A 25442-nucleotide genomic window follows, 5' to 3' on the forward strand; every position below is an offset into this window, starting at 1 on the left:
CACGCCCCACACTGGGGATGGAGCCCTCAACCCAGGCATGTGCCCTGACCGGGAATCGAACCGTGACCTCCTGGTTCATAGGTCGAGGCTCAACCCCTGAGCCACGCCGGGCTGGCCGAGCTTCTGTTCTCTGTGATTGAATCCTCCCTGGTGGACCAGTGTGTCCCCCTGCTTCTGCTGCGACACTTCTCAGCACCCCTCCTTTTGTCTGGCCGCCCTGGAGGAATGCCCCCGGGCAGGAGGGAGGGAACTGAGTGTGAGAACGTTGTGCAGGCCTGAGTCACAGTGACAAGCCATTCGGAGGCCATGCGTTCAGGTCGGGCCCGGGTCACCGCTTCCACTGGAGATGCCGTGGTCAGGTGCTTAGGAGCATCTGTGCCTGCGCTGTGTCCAGTGGCACGTGGGGAATTGCTGTCATGGTCCTCAGTCTGGGTTTCAGGTGTCTCTAGGGGAAAAGAATAGCCCTGTCGCCTGATCTTATGCTTGTCACCATTGATTGTCCCCAGAGGTGTCAGACGCAGGGAGGGAGCCCCGTGGTGGTGTCTGGGGAGAGCTGAGCTCTGCCTGAGGTGGTTGAGGTGGTTCTGTGTGGAGAAAACAAGGCATGTTTATGAGTATGTTGGCAGCTATTGGCTCGGGTTCAAAATGCGTGCAACACCATCTCTTCGGTATTTTAAAATTAATTTTCGATGTAAGGGGTTTTGATCATCACTTGCAATGTTTTGGAACCCATTGTTTCACTGCGATGACGGTGTGTGTGTCTGGCGGTGGAGCCGTCACTTATCATATTTTGGGTGATTTTCCCACTCCTGGGGAGGGGGCTGTGCAGCTCTCCCACTCTGTCTGCGACTCAAAAGCTGCGTCTGACCGCTGCCCCTGTGAATCGCTCCCATCACGCTCCCTGGCGCGGGGGGAATATTGCTGTGCCGCCGGGGGAACGCGGCTCGCCGGGCGAGCATCGGGGAGCAGCTGTGCTCACAGGGGATCTGGGAGCTCCACGTGCCTCGCTCCACACGGAGATGGTTGCTGTTGGGGCTTTTCTTTAACGTTCTCCAAAATAGAAACCGAATCTTCGGTTTTGTTCACAAAGAGCCATCAGGAACGCGTTGGCAGCAGATGTGCGCCGGCTCTTCGCTTGAAAGACCCACGTTTCCCAGCCCCGCAGCGCAGAGCTGAGGAGCCGCGAAATGACTCCGACCCCCGACCCCTGACCCCCGACCCCCGACCCCGTCCCCTCCAGTCGGACACGGACGGTCTCTATTTATAACGTGGGCTTGGTGGGGCGAGGGCCCGTGTGCCGGAAATGTTCCTGGCGCTCGCCAGCCCTGGCTGCAGCTCCCTCGCAGGCCTCCTCCGGGCTCAGGAAAGGCTTTTTAAATTTAGCACAGACGCCTCTGCGAGGGCACGGCAGGGCAGCCCGCCCTCCCAGCGGCAGGCGCAGGCAAGCCCCGGGGTCAAGGGCGGAGTGGGCTCTCTGGCCCTGCGCCAGGAGCTGCACCAGGGCGTGGGGGGCCGCAGGAACCCCGAGATCCTCACACAGTCCCCCACACACGTTCAGGGACTTGGCGGGAAGAGCTGTGCGGAGCAGAGAGGCCAAGGTTTTAGGCAGATTTAATAACACACTTTGTTCCTTTCCTTTCGAACCATGAACGTGCTCATATCTCCCTGTATTTTGCATAGAGGAATGATGCCAGTGTGTTTTTTTAATGTTAGACTATCTTATAAATAACAAAGCAGTACTGTTTGCTGTTATATCCTATTTGATTTTCAAAAACACTTCCAATCTGCTCGGTACTAATTCTCCTTGTTAATATGTATTTTTTCAAATTAGTGCATTTAAGAGATGGCAATAACTTTGTATTTCACTTGCATGGTGAGAAAGAAAATAAGGCGTGAGGGTGCCCTCTCTTGTACAAAATGAGAATTAAAACAGTTAAGATAATAAATGCTCTGAAAAGGAGTAATCTCATCAGGAGCTGATTGAATGCATGGCTTCACTAATTCGGTAGGATGGCCCGATCAGTCCCAGTGAGCGGTAGAGCAAAAATACGTGGGATTTTAGGTTTTTTGGTAAATCCCTTTGATTTGTGTGTTCAACATTCCAATCTCTCTCATAGCATTAACTTGAGAATATTTAACATATCTCACCTCAGGTTATGTTGCATATGCCTTGTAAATAAACCTATAGGATTAGTAATTCTACAGACATGTCTTACTGTAAGAAAACATAGTCATTTACTTATATCTCTGCTGTAATCCTCCAAGAAATAAGTCAGTAAGGCCGTGGTTTTCGAATTTGCATGCTAACTGGTCTCTCCAAGTGCTAAGATTGCCTTGAAAAGCCAGCTTTTAAAAACATGGTAAAAGTAAGAATACTTGGTTTTATGGAGCTGATCAAGCAGACACTCATTTTGTAAAGTAAGGCTCAACTTGACTGATTTCACAAATGGCTTCTCCATGAGATACGGCCGCTCACTGCCATTGTCTTCCCTGCTAGCGCAGACCGTATTGTGGCTGTTCCGTCGCCGTTCCTGTAAGTTGGTGGCAGTATGCCCGTTGAGCGATGAAGAAGTTGAGGCCGAAGTTTTCAATTGACTGGCGCACAGCCAGTGTACAGCCAGTCCCAGCGTGAACCCCGGCGGTCTGACTGGGGAGACTGGGGTCCCCATAAGTAAAAAGGGAGTCAGCAGCTCGGGGCTCTCGTTTATCCCTGTAGCATCAGAGGAATTTATTGCTTACAATGCCTGTTTTCTCGAGGGGAAGCGTGTTCGTCTTGGTCATGTTTTGATTTGACTATAGTTCCTTGAGGGACTAATAACCTTTTTTCTTTTTTTTTTTCTTCTTAAATATATTTTATTGATTTTTTACAGAGAGGAAGAGAGAGGGACAGAGAGTTAGAAACATCGATGAGAGAGAAACATCGATCAGGCTGCCTCTTGCACACCCCCAACTGGGGATGTGCCCGCAACCAAGGTACATGCCCTTAACCAGAATCGAACCTGGGACCCTTGAGTCCACAGGCCGACGCTCTATCCACTGATCCAAACCGGTTTCGGCAACCTTTTTTCTTCAGAAAGAAATTATCTCAAACACTTAACATGACAACTGTTGTATAAATGACTTTCATTTTTGTGACTGCCTGTTGGCTAATCATTTTTTAAAAATAATGTTTTTATTTTTAAAGCGAGAGGAAGGGAGGGGGAGAGAGAGAGAGAGAAACATCGATGTGAGAGAGAAACATTGATCAGTTGCCTCTCATATACACCTTGACCAGGGATCGAACCCACAACCTGGGCATGTGCCCTGGCTGGGAATCAAACCGGCGACCTGTTGGTACATGGGATGAAATTCCAACCAACTGAGCCCCACTGGCCAGGGCATAATTTTTGTTAACGATATTTTAAAACATCAGTTGGAATATATTTGCTGAAGCGTATTTTATCAGTGCCGTGATTTCCTTGGCGAGAGGATCAGGCAGAGCAGATACACATAAGCCTTGTTCCCGGGCCTCACTGTCTGGTCACCAGTTTTTCCTCTGAAAATGATCCATGTTGGTGGCTTTTGTATGTCTGCAGTTTTGAATAAACAGTGACAGAACACAGTACTTTACCGAATGGTAGTCAATGGCATGTGCTGCGTTGGCTGATGCCACGTTATAACAGAGTGTCCTTTATTCCTGCAGCCACAGCCCGTTCAGACAACACAAAACCAAAGATAAGCACGAAATAGACCGGATGACCCTCACCGTGGTAAGGAGATGAGCGACTGTTTTTATTCAATTTCGTGTTCCCTTCGCAACCCATGTAAAATTGTATTGCTTTCTTAAAATAAATAAGCGAAAGATACAATCGCTAGAAGAACCTCAAAAGAGAAAAAAAATAGTGTGAGTAGATGGTAAGGCAGAAATCAAGATTTGCTAACCATCAGTAAGAAAACGATAGAGGAAATCAAGAGCGAAACCAAAGAAACCAAATAAAAAAGGGAAAATGACCGAGGTGCGGAGAAGGGGGGAGACCTTCGGGTTCTTTTCTGATTGGCTTTGGAGATGATCGACACCCGTTGGATGTTTCTTTAGAGGAGATACGACTCGGTGGTGAATGTACTTTTGAGCGCTGTCCTTACCCGGGAGGCGGTCTCTCAGGCTGGGTGGGTGCGGCGGCACCTTTTCCATGAAGGCGCTTTTGAAATCGTGTTCTCGTCCCCGTCCCCCCCACCGCCTGCCCCCCAGGACGTGGAGCTCCCCGACACCTTCTCCCCTGAGCTGAAGGCCCTCCTGGAGGGCCTGCTGCAGCGGGAAGTCAGCAAGCGGCTTGGCTGTCACGGCGGCGGGTAGGCTGGTGCTCGCCTGTCGGGGTCTCCGGGGGGGGGGGGCGGGGGCTCACCTGGGAAGTATGTATATTGTCTCATGCGTTCCGTCATTAACAAGCGGAAGGAGTCACCAACTTTTTAACAAGTTCTTTTGTTGTTGGTTTTTAGAAAGAGAGAGAAAGGGAGAGGAGAGAGAGACAGAGAGAGAAACAAAGATGTGAGAGTGAACCATTGATGGCTGCCTCCTGCACGCCCCCTACTGGGGGCCGAGCGCACAACCCCGGGCATGTGCCCTGACCGGGAATCGAACCATGGCCTCCTGGTTCAGAGGTCGACGCTCAACCCCCGAGCCACACCAACCGGGCCACACCGGCCGGGCATGGCGAGCGATATTGCTAAGCGTCACCGTGTTTCCCGTGTGGCTTTGGAAGAGGAATTTTTACTTGCTTGCTTAAGGAACAGGAAATAGCTGCTCCTCTGTGTCCCTGACAGGAGAGAGTTTTTGCAGACTATTTCTTGGATCTGTCAGTGCGCGCTCACCACTGTCACGGCCTCTCCGCTACAGGTCCCAGGAGGTGAAGGAACACAGCTTCTTCAGGGGCATCGACTGGCAGCACGTCTACTTACAAAAGGTACTCCCCGGGGGACCCCACCCCGGGCACCCGCCTGCTCCCCGCCTCTGCTTCCTGGCTCTGGCCCCAGGGTCCCCCACCCCAGCTTCCCGCCCACAGAGTCCTCCTTGCTCTTCCACCCAAGGATGGCTGGATGCCTGGCTCGCTCCTCGGGGGTCGCCCGCTGCCGCCTCTTCTTCCCTAGTTTAAATGTTTTCAGACTATCTTCTGCACATATTGATAAGTGGTGACATGGAGCTGATATGTGGCTAATTCAAATGCCCACAGGATTGAGGCTTTTTAGCTTTAGCTCATCCTCTTGACTTTTTATCTCAATGCATGACTGTATTTTTATATTTTTCAAGATAAAAATGTACAGGAAACATTCATCGTAAACTTACTTACACTTTCTAGCCCAGTACCCCATAACTTAAGAATTCACCTGATTGTATATCAGCATAATTCCCATATCTTTTTTTGAGATATTTTTATATTCTCACGGATAGAGGGAAACACCCCACGTTGAAGTTGTTTTTTGTTTGTTTGTTTTTAATGTTGATTATCAGCTTTGGACTCTTTTTGCATGAATTCAAACTGTGGATGAATAGCGATCTGTTATCCCTGCCTGCGCAGAATTAGGGTTCAAGCTCCAGTTACCTTAATATCGGCCTCAGGACTGTGTGATGTGGGGTGCTCCGTCTGCCTTGAAGGGCCCAGCAAGTGGAATGTGGCCCCCCATACCCCCTGAGAAAACGTGCTTTCTTAAAGTCGAGCTGGGAGGATATGCCGTCTTGAGCCCCCATTCCATGTAATAATTATTTAAGACGGACGTGGACGGGAGTGTGTGTTTTTTCCCCCCTTAAATTTGTCTAAGATCTGAGGTCTTCCTTTGGGGCCATTCAGGGCAGAAGCCCCTCTGTGGTTGGGGCGGGGCCGTCGGGGCGTCTGGTTTCTGACCCTTCCTCCTTTGGGCCCTCCAGTACCCCCCGCCCCTGATCCCTCCCCGGGGAGAAGTGAACGCGGCCGACGCCTTTGACATCGGCTCCTTTGACGAAGAGGACACCAGAGGCATCAAGGTGCGCACGGGCCGCTGGCCCTCCGTCGTGTCGGAGGGGAGGGGGGTTTCTCATCAGGAATCGAACCCTGAGGTCGTGTCAGGGTCGGCCCGCCTGTGGGGTGTCGCTTACCAAGGGCCAGCTGCCCATTGGCAGAACGTGGAAGTCTAGGACTTAAATGAGCGAGAGACTCTGAAAGCTTTTTGGGGGATAATCGCTCTGTGTTTGGTAAACTGCAGAACGGTCAGATTTTGACTGATCTGGGTAGATTGGTGATTGAAAGAAAATCCCAATGTGTAGGAAGCAGGAAGAACAACCGTGTGAAAGCAGACCTACTTCTCGTGCCCCAGAGCCAGTCATACTGAATTAGAATTAGAGTCACAACCAGCATTCGACGCGATTCTCCTGCCTTAGATCTCTCTCTCTGTCAGGATGAAAGGCGCAAACCGCATGCATCGCGTTGCATTTGTCAATCAAAAGTGAAGTAATCACCGTTTTTTGAATATAATCCTCTGCATTTTTCAAACTTTTGTTCGTATCACTATTTCCCCATAGACAGGCTATCATTAGGGATGGTGAGTCATGAGAGAAAATCACCCTCTTTGGGGTGCAGTCACTGCTCCCCAGCCCCCACTGTCACCACTGTCACCACTTCCCCCAGGACCGCCCCTCCCTCCTGGATGCTCCCGGTCTCCTCTCAGCTGCCTGCTTTTAGACCCTTCTTATCTAGCCCCCCCATTTTCCCTACCAGTTAGCTCCCCCTCCTGAAGGCCACACACCCATGCCTGCGAGGCGTACCTAGAAGACTGCCGTGTGAAATGCCAGGGCCCAGCAGGGGCTGTGACCAGAGACACAGAATGGGACCAATGGGATGTGGGCAGAGAAGGGGGGTGGGGAAGGGGCTGGAGGAAGCAGGAAGGCGGCTGGGCCGGGGCGCAGCCAGGGGAGCAGACGTACGGTTTTTACTTAAGGCGTGCCACTTGCACACCACCACTGAGTCCAAAGGTCACCTGAGGTCGGAGGTCAGAGGTCACCTGTACCTATCTCTCCCGCAAAGGGGAGAGCCGGTCCGGTTTGTAAAGGGACGCCTGCTTTTAGCAGGCCACCTGTTGCCTCTCAGGACCACTCGCTTTTCTGTCACAAACCTGTGGCTCCGAGGCCTAAAGCCATTTTCCTCGCTCGGTTTCCGAGTGCGGCCTCCCTTAGGGAGAAGGATGAGGAGGCTTGAGTGAGAGTTTGGAAAAGAAACGCATCATTGGTGTCATGTTGATCACGGCTCCTCTTAAAGGCCGAGCTGCCTAACCCCCCTCCCTGTGTCTTGAGCTTTCTGCTCAGGCACGTGATGGAGACTCTCCTGGCTTCTCCCTTTTCACTGTTTCTAAAAACGATAGGAGTCTATTTTCCACGTGCATCGAATATCCTCACCACAATGGAATTTTTATTTTGTTGTCGAAACCTTTTTTTAAAAAAATATATTTTATTGATTTTTTACAGAGAGGAAGAGAGAGGGATAGAGAGCTAGAAACATTGATGAGAGAGAAACATCGATCAGCTGCCTCCTGCACACCCCCCACTGGGGATGTGCCCGCAACCAAGGCACATGCCCTTGACCGGAATCGAACCTGGGACCCTTCAGTCCGCAGGCCGACGCTCTATCCACTGAGCCAAACCGGTCTTGGCATGTTGTCGAAACCTTTTAATACTCCAGATAAACGCCCGTAGGTGCCGGCTTTCATCAGCAAAACTGCAGTGAACGTTGTTAAGAAAATTGGGGGCGAAGCCACCTGACCCGGGAGTGGGGGTGAAGTGCTCGCCGGTGGCAGCCCTCTGTAGGTGCCGGCGGCTGGGCGGTCCTTGGGGATGTGTCACCCTCGAGAACCCGTTCTAAGTGACCGTGTGCCATCGTGCCGCCCCGTCCCCGCGCACCGCCACGCGCCTCCCGCGCCGCTCGCTCTGTAAGCCCGGGCGCTCGTAGACGTGTCGCTCTCTCGCCACCCGCAGCTCCTGGACTGCGACCAAGAGCTCTACAAGAACTTCCCGCTGGTCATCTCGGAGCGCTGGCAGCAGGAGGTGGTGGAGACCATCTACGACACCGTGAACGCGGACACGGACAAGATCGAGGCCAGGAAGAGGGCCAAGAACAAGCAGCTGGGCCACGAAGAAGGTAAAACAGCCCCCGTCTCCCAGACACTCTTTTTTTTTTTAAATTTTTATTTTATTTTATTTATTTTTTTACAGAGAGGAAGGGAGAGCGATAGAGAGTTAGAAACATCGATGAGAGAGAAACATCGACCAGCTGCCTCCTGCACACCCCCTACTGGCGATGTGCCCGCAACCAAGGTACATGCCCTTGACCGGAATCGAACCTGGGACCCTTCAGTCCGCAGGCCGACGCTCTATCCACTGAGCCAAACCGGCTTCGGCTCCCAGACACCCCCGAGGCAGTGCGTTTTCATGGGTGCTTGTGACGCCGACAAAGGATTTGGGTCACAGAGTGCTGTCCGGTGGAGACGGGGAAGTGCCATCCACTGTTTTCATTTTATCTGGCTTGCAAAAGTTCAGTACGGTATTTCCAAGTCTCTGGTGCACCTGTAAATAAACACGTATGAAGACAGTCAGCGGGATCATTCGAGAGCCCTCTTGGCGTGCGTGGGGGCGGCTTAGGAAGTTTTTCCATGAAGTGTGAGTGGAACAGTGTCGGGAACAGGGCCAGCGTCATGGGCGTGGGACCTGCCCTCCCCCCCACCCCCCTAACTCCGTGGGATGCTCCGCTGTCACCGTCTTGACGTCCTTAATAATTTTTGAGCAAGAGGCCTGCATTTTCCTTTTTCCCTCAGCCCTGCAAAGTATGTGGCCTGTCCGGGGAGGAACTTAGCACATTACATGTCACTTGTCGAGAGATATACATGTACTTACACATTTATATCACAAACGGCATTAAAAGAATTGCCAAGTCATATTTTTGTTTACAGTACTTGAGAACCCTATTAGGATTTTGAAAGTAGACTATATAACATAGAGTAGTAAAGAGATCAGTCATTCTTCAATCACTAAGTATTGTCGCTCTTTTAATTGTCTAAGATTTTTATGGCTTTTGGATATTTAAATGTATTGTGGGCCCACCCGGCGTGGCTCAGTGGTTGATTATCGACCTATGAACCAGGAGGTCTCGGTTCAACTCCTGGTCAAGGCACATGCCTGGGCTGTGGGCTCGACCCCCAGTGGGGGGCGTGCAGGAGGCAGCCCATCGATGATTCTCTCTCATCACGGATGTTTCTATCCCTCTCTCCCTCTGCCTCCCTCTCTGAATCAATAGTAACGTGTTAAAAGTTCCCCGAGCGCACCAAGGGGACCTCGCAGCCCTTTCACTGTGCTCACCTCCCTTCTCCGGGGAAAGGGCTGCATTTCTAATCTGTTCTGTAGAGAAACAGTCCACTGAGATCCCTCTGGGCTGCATTTGCCGTAGCAGATTTTACATCGAATTGATGACATTCTATCAATGGTCATTTGCTCCAAGGAGGGCCATGATATCACCAGAATCTTGGCAAAGTAGACTCAGAAAAAAAATAAAATAAAAATATATATATATCCCAATGACCTTGCTGAAGTGTTTCCTTTTAATTAGAGCTGTAATTAGAATGCCCCTAACAAGTTAATGAATTCATCTTCATGTATAAAGAATTAATTTGGGCATATCTAGGTCTTGGTTGAAGACCTCAGCAGTCACCTCTATAGAACAAAACAGTCTAGGCTCAGATTTCAAGCGAAAACACAAGATTTCCACTGTAGATATGCTCTAGAAATGCAGGCACTTTTCCAGGAAAACGATGCCTCCGGGAAGCTCACTCCCTGGTTCCGACCCTCTTTGGTCCCCGAACAGCCCTGTATCCTATGGGTGTTGCTTAATGTGTTTATCGTCTGACCTCCCTCTAGAGTGTGAGCTCCCTGGAGGCGAGGGGTCTTGTCTGTTGCTCACTGCTAAGTCCTCGATGCCTAGAACATGCTCAGCACTTGGCTGCTCACTTAATCTTGTTGAATGAACGAATGAGAGAGGGAATGAATGATTTTAGCCCAATCACCCAAGCTTTTCATGAAGGCAAAGCAAGCCACTTAAAATGAACCTGTTTTTGTTTTAAGAGACAATACTTCCCTATAAAAAGGTCATCAGGACTCAAGGTGAGTGTGAATGAGCTTGGTCTCTCTACGTAGCCATGTATTTGAGAGGTAAATATAACCTCAAGTCAAGGAATAAACAGTTTTGATCCTTGTGTTACTTTGGCTTAGTCAGCCATGGAAATCCCCACTCGGTTATTATATAGAAAACAAAAAGTAGAAGAGAGGGAGAGGCCCAGTCCCACATAGAGGCTAAGCTACTTGGGGCTTGCATTCATCTACTCTCTGTTCTTCCATTCTCATTATATATATAGCTAGAGGCCCGACGCATGAAATTCATGCAAGAGTAGGCATGGATCTGTCCCAGGGGCTTCATCTGGAAGGACGTCTGGTCTAATTAGCATATTACGCTTTTATTACTATAGATAAAAAAGTCATTTCAGAACAAACTTTTGCCCTCTCAGAGCAATAAGTGACCACTATGAATATATCAGGAAGTTGAGAAGCAACTATTTAATGTCAGTAGGGAAAGAGCAAAAGAAACCTCTATTTTTTCAATTCCCAGTCCCCATGCGTTTAAAGACTGAAATGATGATTTCTGCAACAAATGAACAAACAAGACAAACCAGCAAAAGCGCAGAGACACAGACAACAGGGTGGTGGTTACCAGAGTGAAAGGGGGTGGGGGGAGGTGGGAGAGGGTGAAGGGGGTCAAATACATGGTGACGGACGGAAACCTGACTTTGTGTGGTAAACACAATGAAGTGTAAGGTGACGTATTGTAGAGTTCTGCACGTGAAACCTATATCATTTTATTAAACAGCTTTACCCCAATCGCTTTAATTTAAAAATTTTAATGAAGAAAGAATGATTTCTGTAATGTCGTATATTGCCAGAGATTTGATTTTTCCAGAAAGCGTGTACTTCTCTTTTCCCGAGGCACATCTACATGAAGACATTCTGTTTCAGACCCTATTTAACTTACGGTGACTTTCTATTTCTCAGATTACGCTCTGGGAAAAGACTGCATTATGCACGGGTACATGCTGAAACTGGGGAACCCGTTTCTGACTCAGTGGCAGCGTCGATATTTTTACCTCTTTCCAAACAGACTTGAATGGAGAGGAGAGGGGGAGTCCCGGGTAAGTCTGACGCCCCTTATCAAGCAATTGCCGTAATTTCGTTGAATGGATAGCACGTGGTTATTGCATAGTGAGGACACGTTTTGTAAAACAGCCTCCGAAGCGCTGTGCACCTGTTCTAACTTGTGTGCATGCGATTTTGATGTTCAGACTGTGACTTTTAGACTTCCAAGTCAAGGAAGGATTTTGTAATATCAGAAAACAGAATGTGCTGTTCTGTGAGGTCCACAGCAGACAGGAAATTGTCCCACTTTTCAGAATATTTGAAAATTAAAAAAAACAACTTCCTTTGTTTAACATCAGGAATCTTCTTTATATTATCCTATATAATAAAAGGCTAATATGCAAATTGACTGAATGGCTGAACGACTGGTTGCTATGACTTGCACTGACCACCAAGGGGCAGGCGCTCAACGCAGGAGCCGCCCCCTGGTGGTCAGTGCACTCCGACAGGGGAAGTGCCGCTCAGCCAGAAGCCCTGAGCTGGGTTCATGGCTGGCAAGCACAGTGGCGGTGGCGGGATCCTCTCCCGCCTCCGCGGCAGCACTAAGGATGTACAACTGCAGCTTAGGCCGGCTTCTCCTGGGAAGCCGGCCTAAGCCGTCAGTCAGACATCCCCTGAGGGCTCCTGGACTGCTAAAGGGCACAGGCCAGGCTGAGTGGACCCCCAAGTGCACGAATGTCATGCACCAGGCCTCTAGTTATATATATAAAAGGCTAATATGCAAAGTGTCCCCTTGGGAATTCGACCGGGAGACCAGGAGTTTGTTCACTCACTATGACATGTGCTGACCAACAGGGGGCAGCACAGAATGAAGGAAGGCCCTGGCCAGCAGCCAGCAGCCGGGGAAGGAAGGCCCCGATGGGCCCCAATCGCCGGCCAGGCCTTGGGACCCTACCCGTACACAAATTTTGTGCACCGGGCCTCTAGTATGCAATAAAAAGAGTCAATGTCGAATGGCCCATTTGAGAAGCTGTTTGGATTCGTAGGTACCAATGAGGAAAAAGCAAACGTGTGCGTTTATGATGGTGTTGTTTCTCATTTAGGGATCCTGGAGTATTTATCCAAAAAAACATAAAATGGTAAGGTCCTCGGGACGCTATAGCACTCACCCTAAGCTATCCTGCTATAGACCTAGAGCGCGGGACACTCCTTTAAGGATGTCGCCTGTGTTTATAACATCATCTGGATGTGATCGAAATAGCGTCAGCCGACAAGCTTGCATCGCCAGGCATTTACGGAGCTGCTGTGTGAAGACTCCGCCTCACACCCTGGCTCCTGTAAATCGCCCTCGGCGCCCCCGTGTTCCCTCCCGGCTTTACTGGTAGCATTTAGATGAGTGCGTGGTGCAAAAAGCACGTCACTCAGACATCAGTCCCACGTGGAGGGAACAGCTTTGCTCCTTGGCCTTAGAGACATTCCTTTCTTTGCAGGTTTGTTTGTTTGTTTGTTTGTGAGATGGTATAGTTTGCAGTTTTGTGTATGTTCCTTTGTAGCCATCTCCCCACTTCTAGAACATCAGCAAAGAAAGACAGATGCCAAGTTTTTTTGTTCGTTTACTTTTCCTAAGTGGGTAGTTTTTGGTACTCGTTAGTAATTTAACTTCAGAAGTCATGAATGATGTGAAGTAATTGGTCGTTTTTATTTTTATGACCAGCAAAATTTACTGACCATGGAGCAGATTGTGTCTGTGGAAGAAACTCAGTTTAAAGACAAGAAATGCATTTTGTTGAGGATAAAAGGAGGGAAGCAGTTTGTCTTGCAATGTGAGGTGAGTTTTTATTACTTTTTTCATAGGTGCCGTTTAGAACAGTTCTTCCCATCTCTCTCTCTGTCTCTCTTCAGCAACGAGGGCTGCTTGGTCAGAGAGCATTCTCTTACCCCGTGCTGTGCCACTTGCAAACTTAGAAGGAAAGCCCTAAGGGTCAAGGTTTTCAGCAAATTCAGTTATTTTTAGAGAAGCAAACACTAGCGCGTGTGCGGAGGAAGTACGTGAAATAATTTGATCACGTAACTCGTCTAATGTTTTGCCGGGTCCTAGAATAGCGTTTGTGCCATAATTTCCCAGCTCTTCCCAGCGTGTTTGAGTTTGAGTTTGGGATAATTAAGTAAATGCAAGATACCAGAGTGACCCTCCGAAGGGAAATGCCGTGTATCTGTCCCTAAAACTCTATTGTAGCCCCAGTTTAATTCCTGAATCCTTTTCCCCTGGGGCACTGGAGAGAGAGAGAGAGAGAGAGAGAGAGAGAGAGAGAGAGAGAGAGCATATTTAGAGATAACCAGTAGTAGATACAAAAGTGTGTTTAATTCATCACCACATGAGAAGGAGTATTAAACTTGTCGAAACTGCTCCTCTGCTATTTGAGACTTGAGCTGTTTTGTTAGCGTCCTCCGTGGACGTGGGGGTCACGGCAGGTAGGGCTCTCCTTCCCCTGCACGGGGGCGGGAGGGAGTCTGTGCAGGACCCACCGGCCACACCACCGCCGGGGGCAGAGGAGTCGAGGGTGCGTCCATTGGGGTGGGGGGGGGATGTAGGGACACGGGCATTGCCAGCGATGCCCACGTCTGTTGGCACAGCTGTCACATCTTCCCGTGCGTTTGCGTTTCCCTGTAGAGTGACCCCGAGTTTGTGCAGTGGAAGAAGGAGCTGACGGAGACGTTCACGGAGGCCCAGCGGCTGCTGCGCCGCGCGCCCAAGTTCCTCAACAAGTCCCGCGCGGGCGTCGTGGAGCTCTCGAAGCCGCCCCTCTGTCACCGGAGCAGCAACGGCCTCTGACGGCCGCGAGGGACGCCTGTGACCGCCGGGACGAGGGTCCCGGGGAAGACGGTGCCTGGAGTACGTCCTCACGGGTGTTCTCGGCCCTGGACGCGGAGCCTTTCGGAGGAGGAGGAGGCGGCGGCTTAGAGGATGGACCCGCTCATCCCGGTTCTTGCACCGCAGGGAAGACCCAGGCCGCGGGGATGCTCCTGCTCGGGGTCGTGACCATTCTCGGGGCTCGGGCGGCCTCCCTCCCGTCCTGGGGGGCCCCCCCGCCGGCCTCATGGTTGTCCACACTCGAAACTACTGAGGACAAGGACTTTTTTTCTTGGCCACACACTCATTTTGGTACCCATGAACCTAGAACTGGAGACGATCACTACTCATCAGTTTTTACGTCTGATATCAAACATATCTTGGACTTGCCCGGATGGCATGCCACCGTCCGCAGTGTGGCGAACGGATCGCCCCCGGGTCGCCATATTTTACCCAGAAACAGTCGCTGCGGGTTTTCTACGTCGTGGCTCCAGGCTACTGCCGATGGGAGGCCAGCCGGGTGGTTCTTCTGTGCATCTCAGACCCGGCTTCGTGCTGTCCTGGGTTTGAAAGCTGAAGATGCTTTCTGGGACGGCTGTGCTTGGGCCCTCACCGTGCGCCTGCACCCCCATGTGCGGGTCTGGCCCCCCCCCCCCCCCGCCCCCCGCAGGGAGCGCTCGGCGCGCTGGGCACGGAGGGAGCGGCCCCCGAGGACACGGAGCCCGTGGGAACTGCCGGCGCTCGACCACTGGAGACGTTGACAGCGATTCCGAAGGCGAGGCCGGCATGGGGTTTTAAACTTCAGGGGAATAACGATCTGCAGAAATCTTCAAGTACACGAGCCGCACTTTCACGTGTCTGGGTGCACAGGGACGTGTGGGGGCGAGTCCGTTGGGTTTCGACAGCCCCCGTGGCGTGACGCGGGCAATCTGGTTCCTCCTGCCTGACCTCAGAGAACATACCGGCGATGGATGTGTGAAGGAAGGAAACCGTTGTACCTTTTGGTGTGATTTAAATGAATTTCATTGGAGAAAAGAATGAATGTGTCCCGATGGGTTCCTTGTGTATACTGATCTATGTTGTCATTCGTGAGTGACCCTGTGCCCTGGGGGGGGGCGGGGTCCTGTGACCGGGATGTTAGAGCTTAGAGACTCTCCACCCGATCCCAGTGGCGTCTTTTCCCCGTGGTTTTTCCCCCTGGCAAGTTCCAGGCCCTTCTCACGCCCCAGATAAACGCTGGGTTATAAGAACCAGTGTGTTTTGCCAGCAAAGCCCTCCGCGTCATCCGACTAAAAATAATAACAGCAATTTTAAAAGTCCACTTGTTTGTCCTGGTCTCAGTGCACTGTTATTGTTCATTTCTTAGTTAATAACAATATACAAAACTTGACGTCGTCATTATCTGCATCCTGTCCTTGATCTTTTTAGTGGTTCCAAATCTTCGTCCTCACATTCGTGTGCTGTGTTCATCGGGAAAGAAAGTGCTTTCTAAATGAAACTCTATTTGGGGAATTGGGAAGCTAATTACTGGAAGCGTCTTTTATTTCCCAGGAGTTACTTCGGAAAAGAAATCGGGAGGGCCACTGTCCATCGCATCTCTTAGTTGGGAGTTCAAATTAACACGCATGTTCAACTGCCTGCTCTTTCCAGTATTTCCGATGCACGCTAAGCACATGCATTCCCGAGTTTAAAAGGGAAGGGGAATTAAGTTGTTTAAAAAAAAAAGAGCAAAAACACCACCAAGACAGACGCAGTTGTTCATCAAGAGCGAGCGTCTCCCCCGGCCTGGCTAAGCGCAGCTGTCACTGCTCTCGCCACCGCCAACACGCAGGCGCAGCACGGAGACCGCAGAAACCTCGGGGCCTCGTGTGCAGAAGGCAGGCGGACCCCTCCGGCTCTGGGCTCAGCGTCTCACGCTTCACGCCTAGGACGTTACCTTCTCTGATGCGCATCTCTTTGAAAAATACAGTTTTTGCTCTGGAGTGGAAGGTAAAGTTAATCTCTCCTGTAGAAATTTAGGAATTGCTCCTAAGAGAGATGAATGGGAAGAACCCTGTTGCCTCAGACTTATGCCAAGTAAACTCTTCTATTCCCCCAACTCACACTTGACTTACAATGGCATGGCTGAGGAGGGCCTGGCATGGATGGCCTCCGTTGATGGTACTCTGTGGCCTCCGGTTGTGTAGGGGTCTGGGTGGGCAGTCCTGGGGAGACACGTCTTCTGCCTGAACTTGTGCCCACAGCCCCTCTGATGGGGGTGCCCACAGCCCCTCTGATGGGGTAGGTGTCGACGGAAGGTCCTAGAAGGTCGGAGAAGTTCGTTGGTATACGTGGCTATTCCAGACGGTTTTAAAAGTGTTACATCATTCCTAAGATGTTTGACCCTTCCTATGTTTGGACCATTTAAAAAGACGAAATTCTGCCCAAGTTTTCTCGTTATTTTAGATATACATAGATGGTTGGGGTATTTTAACATTGTCGAAGAAGATCATCGAACTGGTATTTTTATATAGTTATGGTATAATGAGCCTTGATTTCATAATTCAAAGGAATCAGTAAAGCAAAGTCTAAAAATAATAGTTTAAGCTGCTATATACAGAGTAAATTTAAAACTTTTTGAACCCAAGGTTATTATTTTTTTTTTAAACCTAAAACTTTCTCTTTCGTGCGTTTATCCCCTCCTGTCATGGGGGCTCATGATTTTTTTTTTTTCTTCTCTGTCATGTTTAAGGGTGGTTTTTCAGCAAGACTTCTAGAAATTAGCTGTCATTTCACTGCTGAGGCAAAGGTTTCATTCCTCGTGCCTCTGATTGGTCAGTTCAGTGAAATGAAAGCCTCACATTCCGGGTGCACCGAGGCACAGAAGCATCCTGCTCGGAAAGACCGCAGCAAACCTGGGAGAAATAAACCAAAAGAAGGAAGAAGGACAGCAACAAACAGCGACCTGTCTAAAGCAAGACTTACCTTGATTTGCAGTTTGAAATATACCGTAAGATACTCGAAACAATCATTTCAAGGCCTTCCCTGGCCATTAAAAAATATATCCTTCACCAGTTGACAATAGGATTTAACTAGATTAAAAAGATCAAAGTGTGGTTTTTCTCTAATGATTTTTTTTTTTATTTCATTCAGAATCCTAGTCGGGCCAATTCAATTCCATGTTTAAAATTTTGTCCTAATATAAAATGTAAGGGTAGGGAATGCAGAAATAATTCTAATCGTGTGTTCATATTACAAAGGACTTGCCACTGGGTTTGCTTCTCAGTTGATTATGTTCCATGTTGTATATATTATATGTAGTTTGTAAGCAAAACACTGGCCGTTTTTAGTTTTTTTATTAAACTAGAGGCCTGATGCACGAAATTCGTGCAAGAGTAGGCCTTCCTTCCCCCGGCTGCTGGCACCGGCTTCCCTCTGGCACCCTGGACCCAGGCTTCCCTCGCAGCCCCGGCTTTGTCCAGAAGGTCGTCTGGAAGGTCATCCAGAAGGATGTCTGGTCTAATTAGCCTATGCCTTTATTATTATAGATTGAGTTTTTCTGTGTTTTAATGAATTACAACAAATAGATTTGTGTTTTTCTGGATAACACAAAGATTGCTCAACTACATATATATAAAACAAGAGTTCTGTTTTAGCACAAAAGCATTTTACATTATTTATTGACTCCTTCCGTTTGTTTTCATCAACGGCCTTCCTTATCATGCCTGTCCCTTTTTATTTGTGTAGCTGGTTATTGAAAGAAATGGCAGCCCTTCCCATTTTTCACAAGATAAAATCGAAATGAGGCGCCCAGCAATGCGGGGCACACACCTCCGCACCGCCACGGCCTGTTTCTGCAATAGCCCATCCTCCGGTCTGAGCGAGGAGGGGGACGAACTTTCTAGCAACACCCCCGACAGCGACCTCGCTGTGAGTTACTGCTTTCATCTACCTCTTCCCAACGCCTCCGGATGCCTTATTGGCTGCACTTAGAAGAACGTCAGTGAAGCATTTCGCCTCACTCCCTGGGGGTGTCCATTTGTCCGTAAAGCCCCAGCCTGTGTGAGGGCCCCAGTGAGCGGGGCGCTCAGTTTCCCGTCGTTACGGCCATCCTCCAGGAGCCGAGCTCGCCTGCGACGCATCCTTCATTTCCTGCTCTTCCTGGGCCAAGCCCCCACCATCAGTCTTGCCATCGCCTTGAGCTTCGATTATTGCACTTGATTGATCGAGCACTTGCTCTCGGCAAATCCGCAGTGTTTAAAAACACCGCTTCCGGGAGTAGCCCTTCTGAAGGTGACCTTTCCCCGCCCCACCTCGCTGTTTCCAGATGGTTCGAAGAACGGGGTTACACTAGCCAGTGCCCTCGTGTACGATCGAAACTTGGCCAGAGGTCGGCTTTGCGAGCGGACCCTCGAGGATTTACGTGAACGAGAATAAAGATCGGACGGTGAGGGGGCTTCCTCCCGATTGCCTCTTTGCAGGGCCATCCATGAAGTAACATGTTTGCTATATTCTTGGCAACATGTAATACCCTTCAAGAAATAAGTCCGTTCCGTACTGGGCATTGCTATGCAGAGGGAAGCCAGTGCGCTGGACCTTGTACATCTAGATATCGTACCGACGAAGTGACTTGTTTTCCCATTGATGGTGCCCGTGGAAGTTTCTGGGCCTGTCTCTGTGCTCACTAGTGCACGTCTGACGTAGGGTCCCGCCAAGATGCTGTTTCTCATTTGTGGTCGCCGCCCTGGGTGCTGGTGTGTCACCGTCAGTATCACCATCTCTTACTGTCACGTGGGAGCAGCGAGGCTGGCTCTCTGCACTGATAACTTACTTCTGTACATCTCAATAAACAGGACCTGTGCCAAGACAGCTCCCCGGACGTGCTGTTTCTCTATCTCCCCCCCCTCCCCCGAATTAAAAACTGCATTTCTCCAGTTGTGGAGACGTCAGGAGGGATTCACTTTGCAGAATCCTGACTTGGGGAAGGGAGGGGGATTCGTGCAGAGGCCGATTTTATAAAGGGAAAGGGAGTGCCTGCCAGCAAGCGGTTCTGTTGATTCCGTGGGTTGGAGCACAGCCAACTTCACCGTGTCAGGGGTGTGGAGACTGCCTGCTTGCACCTCCTGCGAGATCCATTACAAGGAAAGGGTCCGTGAGAGCCAGGGCCCCGGGGGAACCCAGGAGGTCCATCTCGTCTCCCGTGTGTCCCACAGCTATGCCAGGCTCCCCAGCTTACTCTGCAGGCAAGGGGGGGGTGGGCTGGGCAGAACCGTCTGCTTGTGGGTCCACAGGCCGAGGGGGTATAGTAGGTACTTCCCGCCCATGAGCTGTGTGCTGGTTCGGGAAAGAAGGAAGCCACCATGGGGTCACGTGGCCAGCAAGTTTTCCTGGAATGTGTGTTTCGTGCTTCCCGATCTGACCCATGCAGTCAAATGGGCGCGGGGAAGCCCTAGCTCAGAGGGTTGTCAGGAACAGTAAAGAGTGAGATGGCGTGGCTCAGCTGTTGAGTGTCGACCTATGAACCAGGAGGTCAGGGTTCAATTCCCGGTCAGGGCACATGCCCGGGTTGTGGGCTCGATCCCCAGTGAGGGGCATGCAGGAGGCAGCTGGCCAATGATTTTCTCATCATTGATGTTTCTATCTCTCTCCCTCTCCCTTCCTCTCTGAAATCAATAAAATGTTTTTTTAAAAAAAGTAGAAATAGTAAATGAGTCCATGAAAGCCCTCCGGTCGGTGTGATGATTGCTGCCTGCCCATCAGGCACGTGTCCGGCGCGGATTGTTGGCTAAGAGGCAGCAGCTGTAGTTCACGGTATTTCCTCCCAGAATCCAGCGGGAACGGAGACCCGGGCTCCCCTGGCCCAATTCCTGTGGCGTCCAGGCACCTGCACGGGGCACAGGGAGGCAGAAGCGTGGGTGTGCGGCCTGGCCCGGACAGGGATGACGGGTGAGAATGTGCTTGCGTCGGGAGCTGTCCCCTCCCCTGCTCTGCGCCACCAAATATGTCCATGCTCTCCGATGCCTGGTCACCGGCCACCCCGGGCTGCCGTCCCCTGGCCAGACCTGGAGCTCACCGGCTAATTTTAGAAATGACTCGGGCACTCAGCTGCTGCTATCACACTGGCGCAGAGGGAGGGCGGGGGAGGGCCCGGGAGGAGCAGTCCGAGAGGGGCTGTGTGTGAGAGCGTGGGGAGGGGTGCCTGTGACATTTGTCCTTCGCCCCTGCGTTGCCGGCCTGCTGGGCTCTCTGCGCCGCCACCTGGGGAGGCCTCTCGGGCGGGAGAGGATCCTGGGACCCGAGGTCTCGTGTGGACAAGGTACCGTCGGCCTGGGTTTTGCGATGGGCACCTTGGGAGCTGATCGGTCGGTTTTCCTTTTCCAGGATGTGTTTTTGGGGGGCCGTGGCGGCAGGCCTCTGGTCTTGCGGTCTCCGGTAGGCCTTTCTGGAGCGGACATCACTTTCTTAGAAAACGAGAGCGTTTTGTGGGTGGATTTTAGAACAAAACGCTGGGCGGGGACTCTATTAAGAATCAGCCTTGTCAGGACGCAGCTGTTTTCGAATCCTTTTTTAAAAAACATGTTTCGAGTCACTCGATAACCACCGTTGCGGAATCTCGGCCGGCAGACAATGGGGTTCCCACTTTCAAGGGCCTGGGACTTCGGCTGGCTGTCCAAAGCCGGCTGTCTGTTTATGGTCAGGGAGCCAAACCCTTCCTCTTTCATCTTTCCAACCCTGTGCAGGGTCAGCCTTATGGCTAACGGTTTTTTAATTCCAAATGGAGCCGTGTGTGTGGTGGGGGAGGGGGTGGTGGTTCAGGGACGGAGGTTTGAATTTCATGCGGTGCTGACTCGATTCTCCGTCTTGAGGTGCTCTATCTGGCACACCCGGGACCAGGCATTGCTTTGAATGGAGACGGTTCACAGGCCTCGGGGGTGGGGGTCGGGGTGGGGACAGCGGGGGGGGCTGTGCTTTGACATGGAGCTCCCTCTCTGAGCCACGAAGGCCTCCCCAGCTGCAGGCCTCGGAGCCCTGCCTCGACAGCTTTCCCCTTCAGGTGTTCAGGTGGCTGGGTGGGAAAAGCCCCGTCGGTCCCAAGCTGCCCAGTCTGGCCTTTGACCCGGCGGGGGCCTGGGTTTCTGTCCCACAGGATCCGGAAACCTGGGCTGCTGCTTTCACTCTGTGGCCAGCCGAGACCATGCCTGCCTGGGTCAGGGCACCAGCGGGCTTCCGGTGCCCGGCAGGATGGTGGTTCCCGTGGGGACTGTCTTTGCTGCTGACCTGAGTCGAGACCTCCTGTCTCTGAGTAACCTGTCCAGGGTGGGCTGGGGGAGGGCCTGTGTGGTTTAGGCTGTGGATGAGTTCTAGAAAATAATGACAGAGAGAAAGGGGAGGAGGGGCGGAGAGAAAGGAGGAGTAGGAGATGGAGGAGGTTTAGTCTCCTGGTCTCCTGACTTTTGAGGGTCTGTATGTCACCAGTTAATAGATATCTGTTGCCACCTGCACATAGGCCTGGTCACCTTGAATAGTCTCGTTTGGGCTCGGCTGTGACCTCTCTGTGACCTTGGACAAATCCTTCCTGGTCTGAGCTTTAGTCTCCCCTCGGACACCTGCCGGGGTGGGGCCAGGTCATCCCCAGGTGTCCTCCAGGATTCAGCCCCAGGCCAGTGTTTTCCCAGTGTGGGTCCTTGACGACCTACATCAGCCTCAGCCTTCTGAAACGCAGGTTCCGGGCCCATCTCGGAACTCCTAACCCATCCTGGGGGAAGGAGCCCAGAAATCCACAGACTTCAAACCTCACAGGCGGTTCGGTGCCCACGGAGGCTGGAGGACCGCCTCTCCTCTGCTGGGAGCCCGCACAACCTCAGAGGGCTGCTGCTCAGCACCCACCTTGTCCAAACTCACCGGGGCGGGACACAGACGGGGGCTGAGTATGGCAAAGTTTTGTAGGGAGAACGATCAAGCCCTTCTGGTGGCATTTTGAGATGAGAACAGAAGGCCCGAGGGCTGAAGAGACCCTCCTCTCGATGCCAAAAGAATGGAAACTCTAGCTGGGTCTCTACCATGAGGCAGGTCTTAAGTGTCTTGCTTTCCCTAGTACCGTGGTCGGCAAACTGCGGCTCACGAGCCACATGCGGCTCTTTGGCCCCTTGAGTGTGGCTCTTCCACAAAATACCACGGCCTGGGCGAGTCTATTTTGAAGAAGTGGCGTTAGAAGAAGTTTAAGTTTAAAAAATGTGGCTCTCCAAAGAAATTTCAATCGTTGTACTGTTGATATTTGGCTCTGTTGACTAGTGAGTTTGCCGACCACTGCCCTAGTAGATAAAAACAACTGTCTGAATGGCCCAGTTTAAGCAGGTGGTTCGTTGATGTGGTATATGGCATATGCTGAATTTTTTTTAGAGCAGTTTTACGTTCACAGCCAAATGGAGGGGAAGGTACAGAGATGTCCCATATACCCCCTGACCTCACACAGGCATAGCTTGCCCCATGGTCAGCATCCCCCATCGGAGTGGTCCGTTGTTACACTGATGAACCAGCATGGACACATCATGACCACTCAGAGTCCAGCGTTTACATCAGGGGTCACTCCTGGTTGTGTTCCGTTCTGTGGGTTTGGACAAATGTGTAAGGACACGGATCCATCACTGTAGTCTCATACGGAATAGTTTCACTGCCCTAAACACCTCTGTGCTCTGCCTATTCATCCTTCCCCATCCTCCCTACACCCTGGCAACCAATGATCTTTCTACTGTCTCCATAGTTCTGCCTTCTCCAGAATGTTATTCAGTTGGAATCATACAGAATGTAGCTTTGACAGATGGGCCTCTTTCATTTCACCACATGCATTTAAAGCTCCACCACGGCTTTTCATGGTCCTCTTAATGTTCAAAGCACATGAAATGGAATTATTTGAAAAATTGTAGAAAGTGGGTTTGAGACAACGTGAAGGGCCCCTGGGTGCTGTTAAGTCTAACCCCATCTGCGAACAGCTGCGGCAGCAACTTGCTCAAGGACACACCCCCTCGTCATGAGGGCATTCGTCTTAGAACAGCTCCCGCCTTTGAGGCTGGCATTCAGAGAGCCCTGTGGGGCTCCCCATTTAAGGAATAATGTCCCAATTTCCCCAATTACCCCTACCCCCGAACCCATCTCCATCATCATTCTCCAAGCCTCCAGGGAAAGACTGAATAGCTTCCGATGAACTCCTCCCCAAGGGATATGACTCACTCATATCCGTAATTTTCTTTTTCTGCTCCGCTTCTCACGGAGCCTCTCCCCGATGACTTTTTAAAGATCCCCGAGAAGCGGCTACATGGGTTTACCAAATACGCAGCCAGTGCTCACACCTGGAAAGGCAGGAATTTCAAGGTCCGAGGTCCCAAGGGAATTTCTCTCCGCCCATGGAGGACGGAGTGCATTTTCAGCTGTGCTGAATATCGGCGGGGGGGGTTGCGTTTCCATTTCAGGGAAGGCGACCGGATTACCGGTTGAGTTGAGAGACAGATGGTTGCCCAATGGGATTAGAAGTCTCATTCACGCTGATTATGCCTGGGAGCTTATTATCCCCATTGTACAGATCAGGAAGGGAGATTTAGAGGCTTACGTGGCCCGGGGTCATGGAGAGTGAAATGAACCGGGCCAGGCTCCTTTTTGCTCAAGACCTGTCTGTTTAGTCTAATAAGCAACATGAACCAAGATCGTCAATTGTGCGACACTGCTTCACAGGCGCAGATGGCAAACCCACTCACACTCATCGCCTTGTTTTTAATACATGGAGAAGCCAGGGGGTGCACAGTTCCCGTTTTAACCTTTTGCACTCGGATGTCGAGTGTGACTCGACACGGTTAGCATAAAGGGTTAAGGAGGAGGAAATGGAGAGTCAGAGAGGTTTATAACTTGTCCAAGGGCACAGAGCTACTAACTGGGTGATGGGTCCAGGAATTCCTTCTTTTCCTGTTCTTCTGTCAGAGTGGTGCTGGCTCATTTTCTATTATTCTTCTGTTTATTATTCGAAGCACCTTTCCCCCCATACCCTGCCTTGTGCATCTCTTCCATCCGGCTGTTCCTGCGTCCTATTCATGTACAATAAACCCACCACCTAGTAAGTAACATGTTTCTGAGTTATGTGAGCTTTTCTAGCAAATTAATCGAATCCAAGGAAGGGGGTGACGGGGGAACCTCTGATTTACAGCCAGTGGGTCCGAAGGTCAGTAAAGTCCCCTTTTCACTGTGGTTTCGCTTCCCAAGATTTCAGTTATCCGAGGTCAACCGCATTCGAAAATATTAAGCGGGAAATTTCAGAAACGAACAATTTTTTGAAGTTTAAATCGAGCGCCGTCCGGAGTCTCGTTATGAAATCTCGCGAGGGAAAATCTCGCGCGATACAATCTCGCCAGATAAAATCTCGCGTGTTCTGCCCTGGCCAGTCCCGGAAGTGAGTCATCCCTTTGCCTGATAGTCAGGGTCTGCTGTCTCAGAGGTTATCTCAATGCTTGTGTTCAAGTCACCCTTATTTTGCTTAGTAATGTCCCCAAGCCTCAAAAGTCGTGATGCTGGCAATTCGGATAGGCCAAAGAGAAGCCGTAAAACGTTTCCTGTAAGCGGAAAGGTATGTGTGTATGGTAAGGTGACCAGATTTTAACATTGGTAAAGCGGGATACCATTGACCGGAGGGGGGGGGGGTTCTTGATTAAAAATTTGGTCTATATGGTGCAACAAAAATTTTCATAGAACGCAAAAATAGTATAGTAATATACTTTTTAAAATTTCAACATAAGTACAATTTACAAATATAATAAATAAAAATTATGTATAGTATTATTTTATTCTTTGGCATATTTCTCATTGGAGTGAATTTTTTTTTTAGTAGATTGCTGTCGTTGTTTAAAAGGTCATGAATTTGCCGTAACGTAAGTCGAAAGTGTCACTTTCAAGGCCGGCGCTAGACTTTTTGCCGCCACTATAAAATATGAATAATACGAGTACTGTCTGCTAAATTCAAGAAAATTTATGTATTTATGAAATAAATAAATAAATAACTTACCTAAATTATCTGAATAGCTGATTTGTAATGACATCGCTTGTTTAACTAGCTTACTAGCACGCAGCACGATGTGTATCGTCTGAGAGACAGTTACAAAATGTCTTCGTCGTTGCCAATCCCCAAAAAATGCCATTGTTCATTAAGGCCAAACAATGGTGGTCGAATTCTAACAACTGATCAACAATGCAAACTTTGATAAGCAGTTCTCGATAATCAGTTCTCAACAATTATTTGTTATTATTAAAGTTTAACATTATAAAATTAACAAAAATAATATAAAACTCATATCCTGGCTAAATAGCCACATGGCCGCCGAAAACCGTATATTCACTTCCCGTTCTCCCGCCGTTCCCTAGCTTGTTGTGCATTCTTTCCAAAAATCGGGACTTTTTTAA

General features: G+C 50.3%; 1 protein-coding gene across 2 annotated transcripts in view; it reads left to right on the forward strand.

Moving 5' to 3' along the window:
* Window positions 1–14683, forward strand: part of GRK3 (G protein-coupled receptor kinase 3) — an 89947-nt gene extending 75264 nt beyond the window's left edge. For both annotated transcript variants that reach the window (XM_054712628.1, XM_054712629.1), the window contains 8 exons: window positions 3683–3749; window positions 4229–4329; window positions 4874–4940; window positions 5900–5995; window positions 7976–8138; window positions 11093–11229; window positions 12888–13001; window positions 13845–14683. In XM_054712628.1, the coding sequence (XP_054568603.1) occupies window positions 3683–3749; window positions 4229–4329; window positions 4874–4940; window positions 5900–5995; window positions 7976–8138; window positions 11093–11229; window positions 12888–13001; window positions 13845–14006 (907 nt within the window). In that variant the 3' untranslated portion in view covers window positions 14007–14683. The remainder of the gene's footprint in view (window positions 1–3682; window positions 3750–4228; window positions 4330–4873; window positions 4941–5899; window positions 5996–7975; window positions 8139–11092; window positions 11230–12887; window positions 13002–13844) is intronic.
* Window positions 14684–25442: the final 10759 nt, after the last annotated feature.

The sequence above is a fragment of the Eptesicus fuscus genome, chromosome 23 (genome assembly GCF_027574615.1).
Source record: "Eptesicus fuscus isolate TK198812 chromosome 23, DD_ASM_mEF_20220401, whole genome shotgun sequence".
In the NCBI taxonomy this organism is placed as follows: Eukaryota; Metazoa; Chordata; class Mammalia; order Chiroptera; family Vespertilionidae; genus Eptesicus; species Eptesicus fuscus.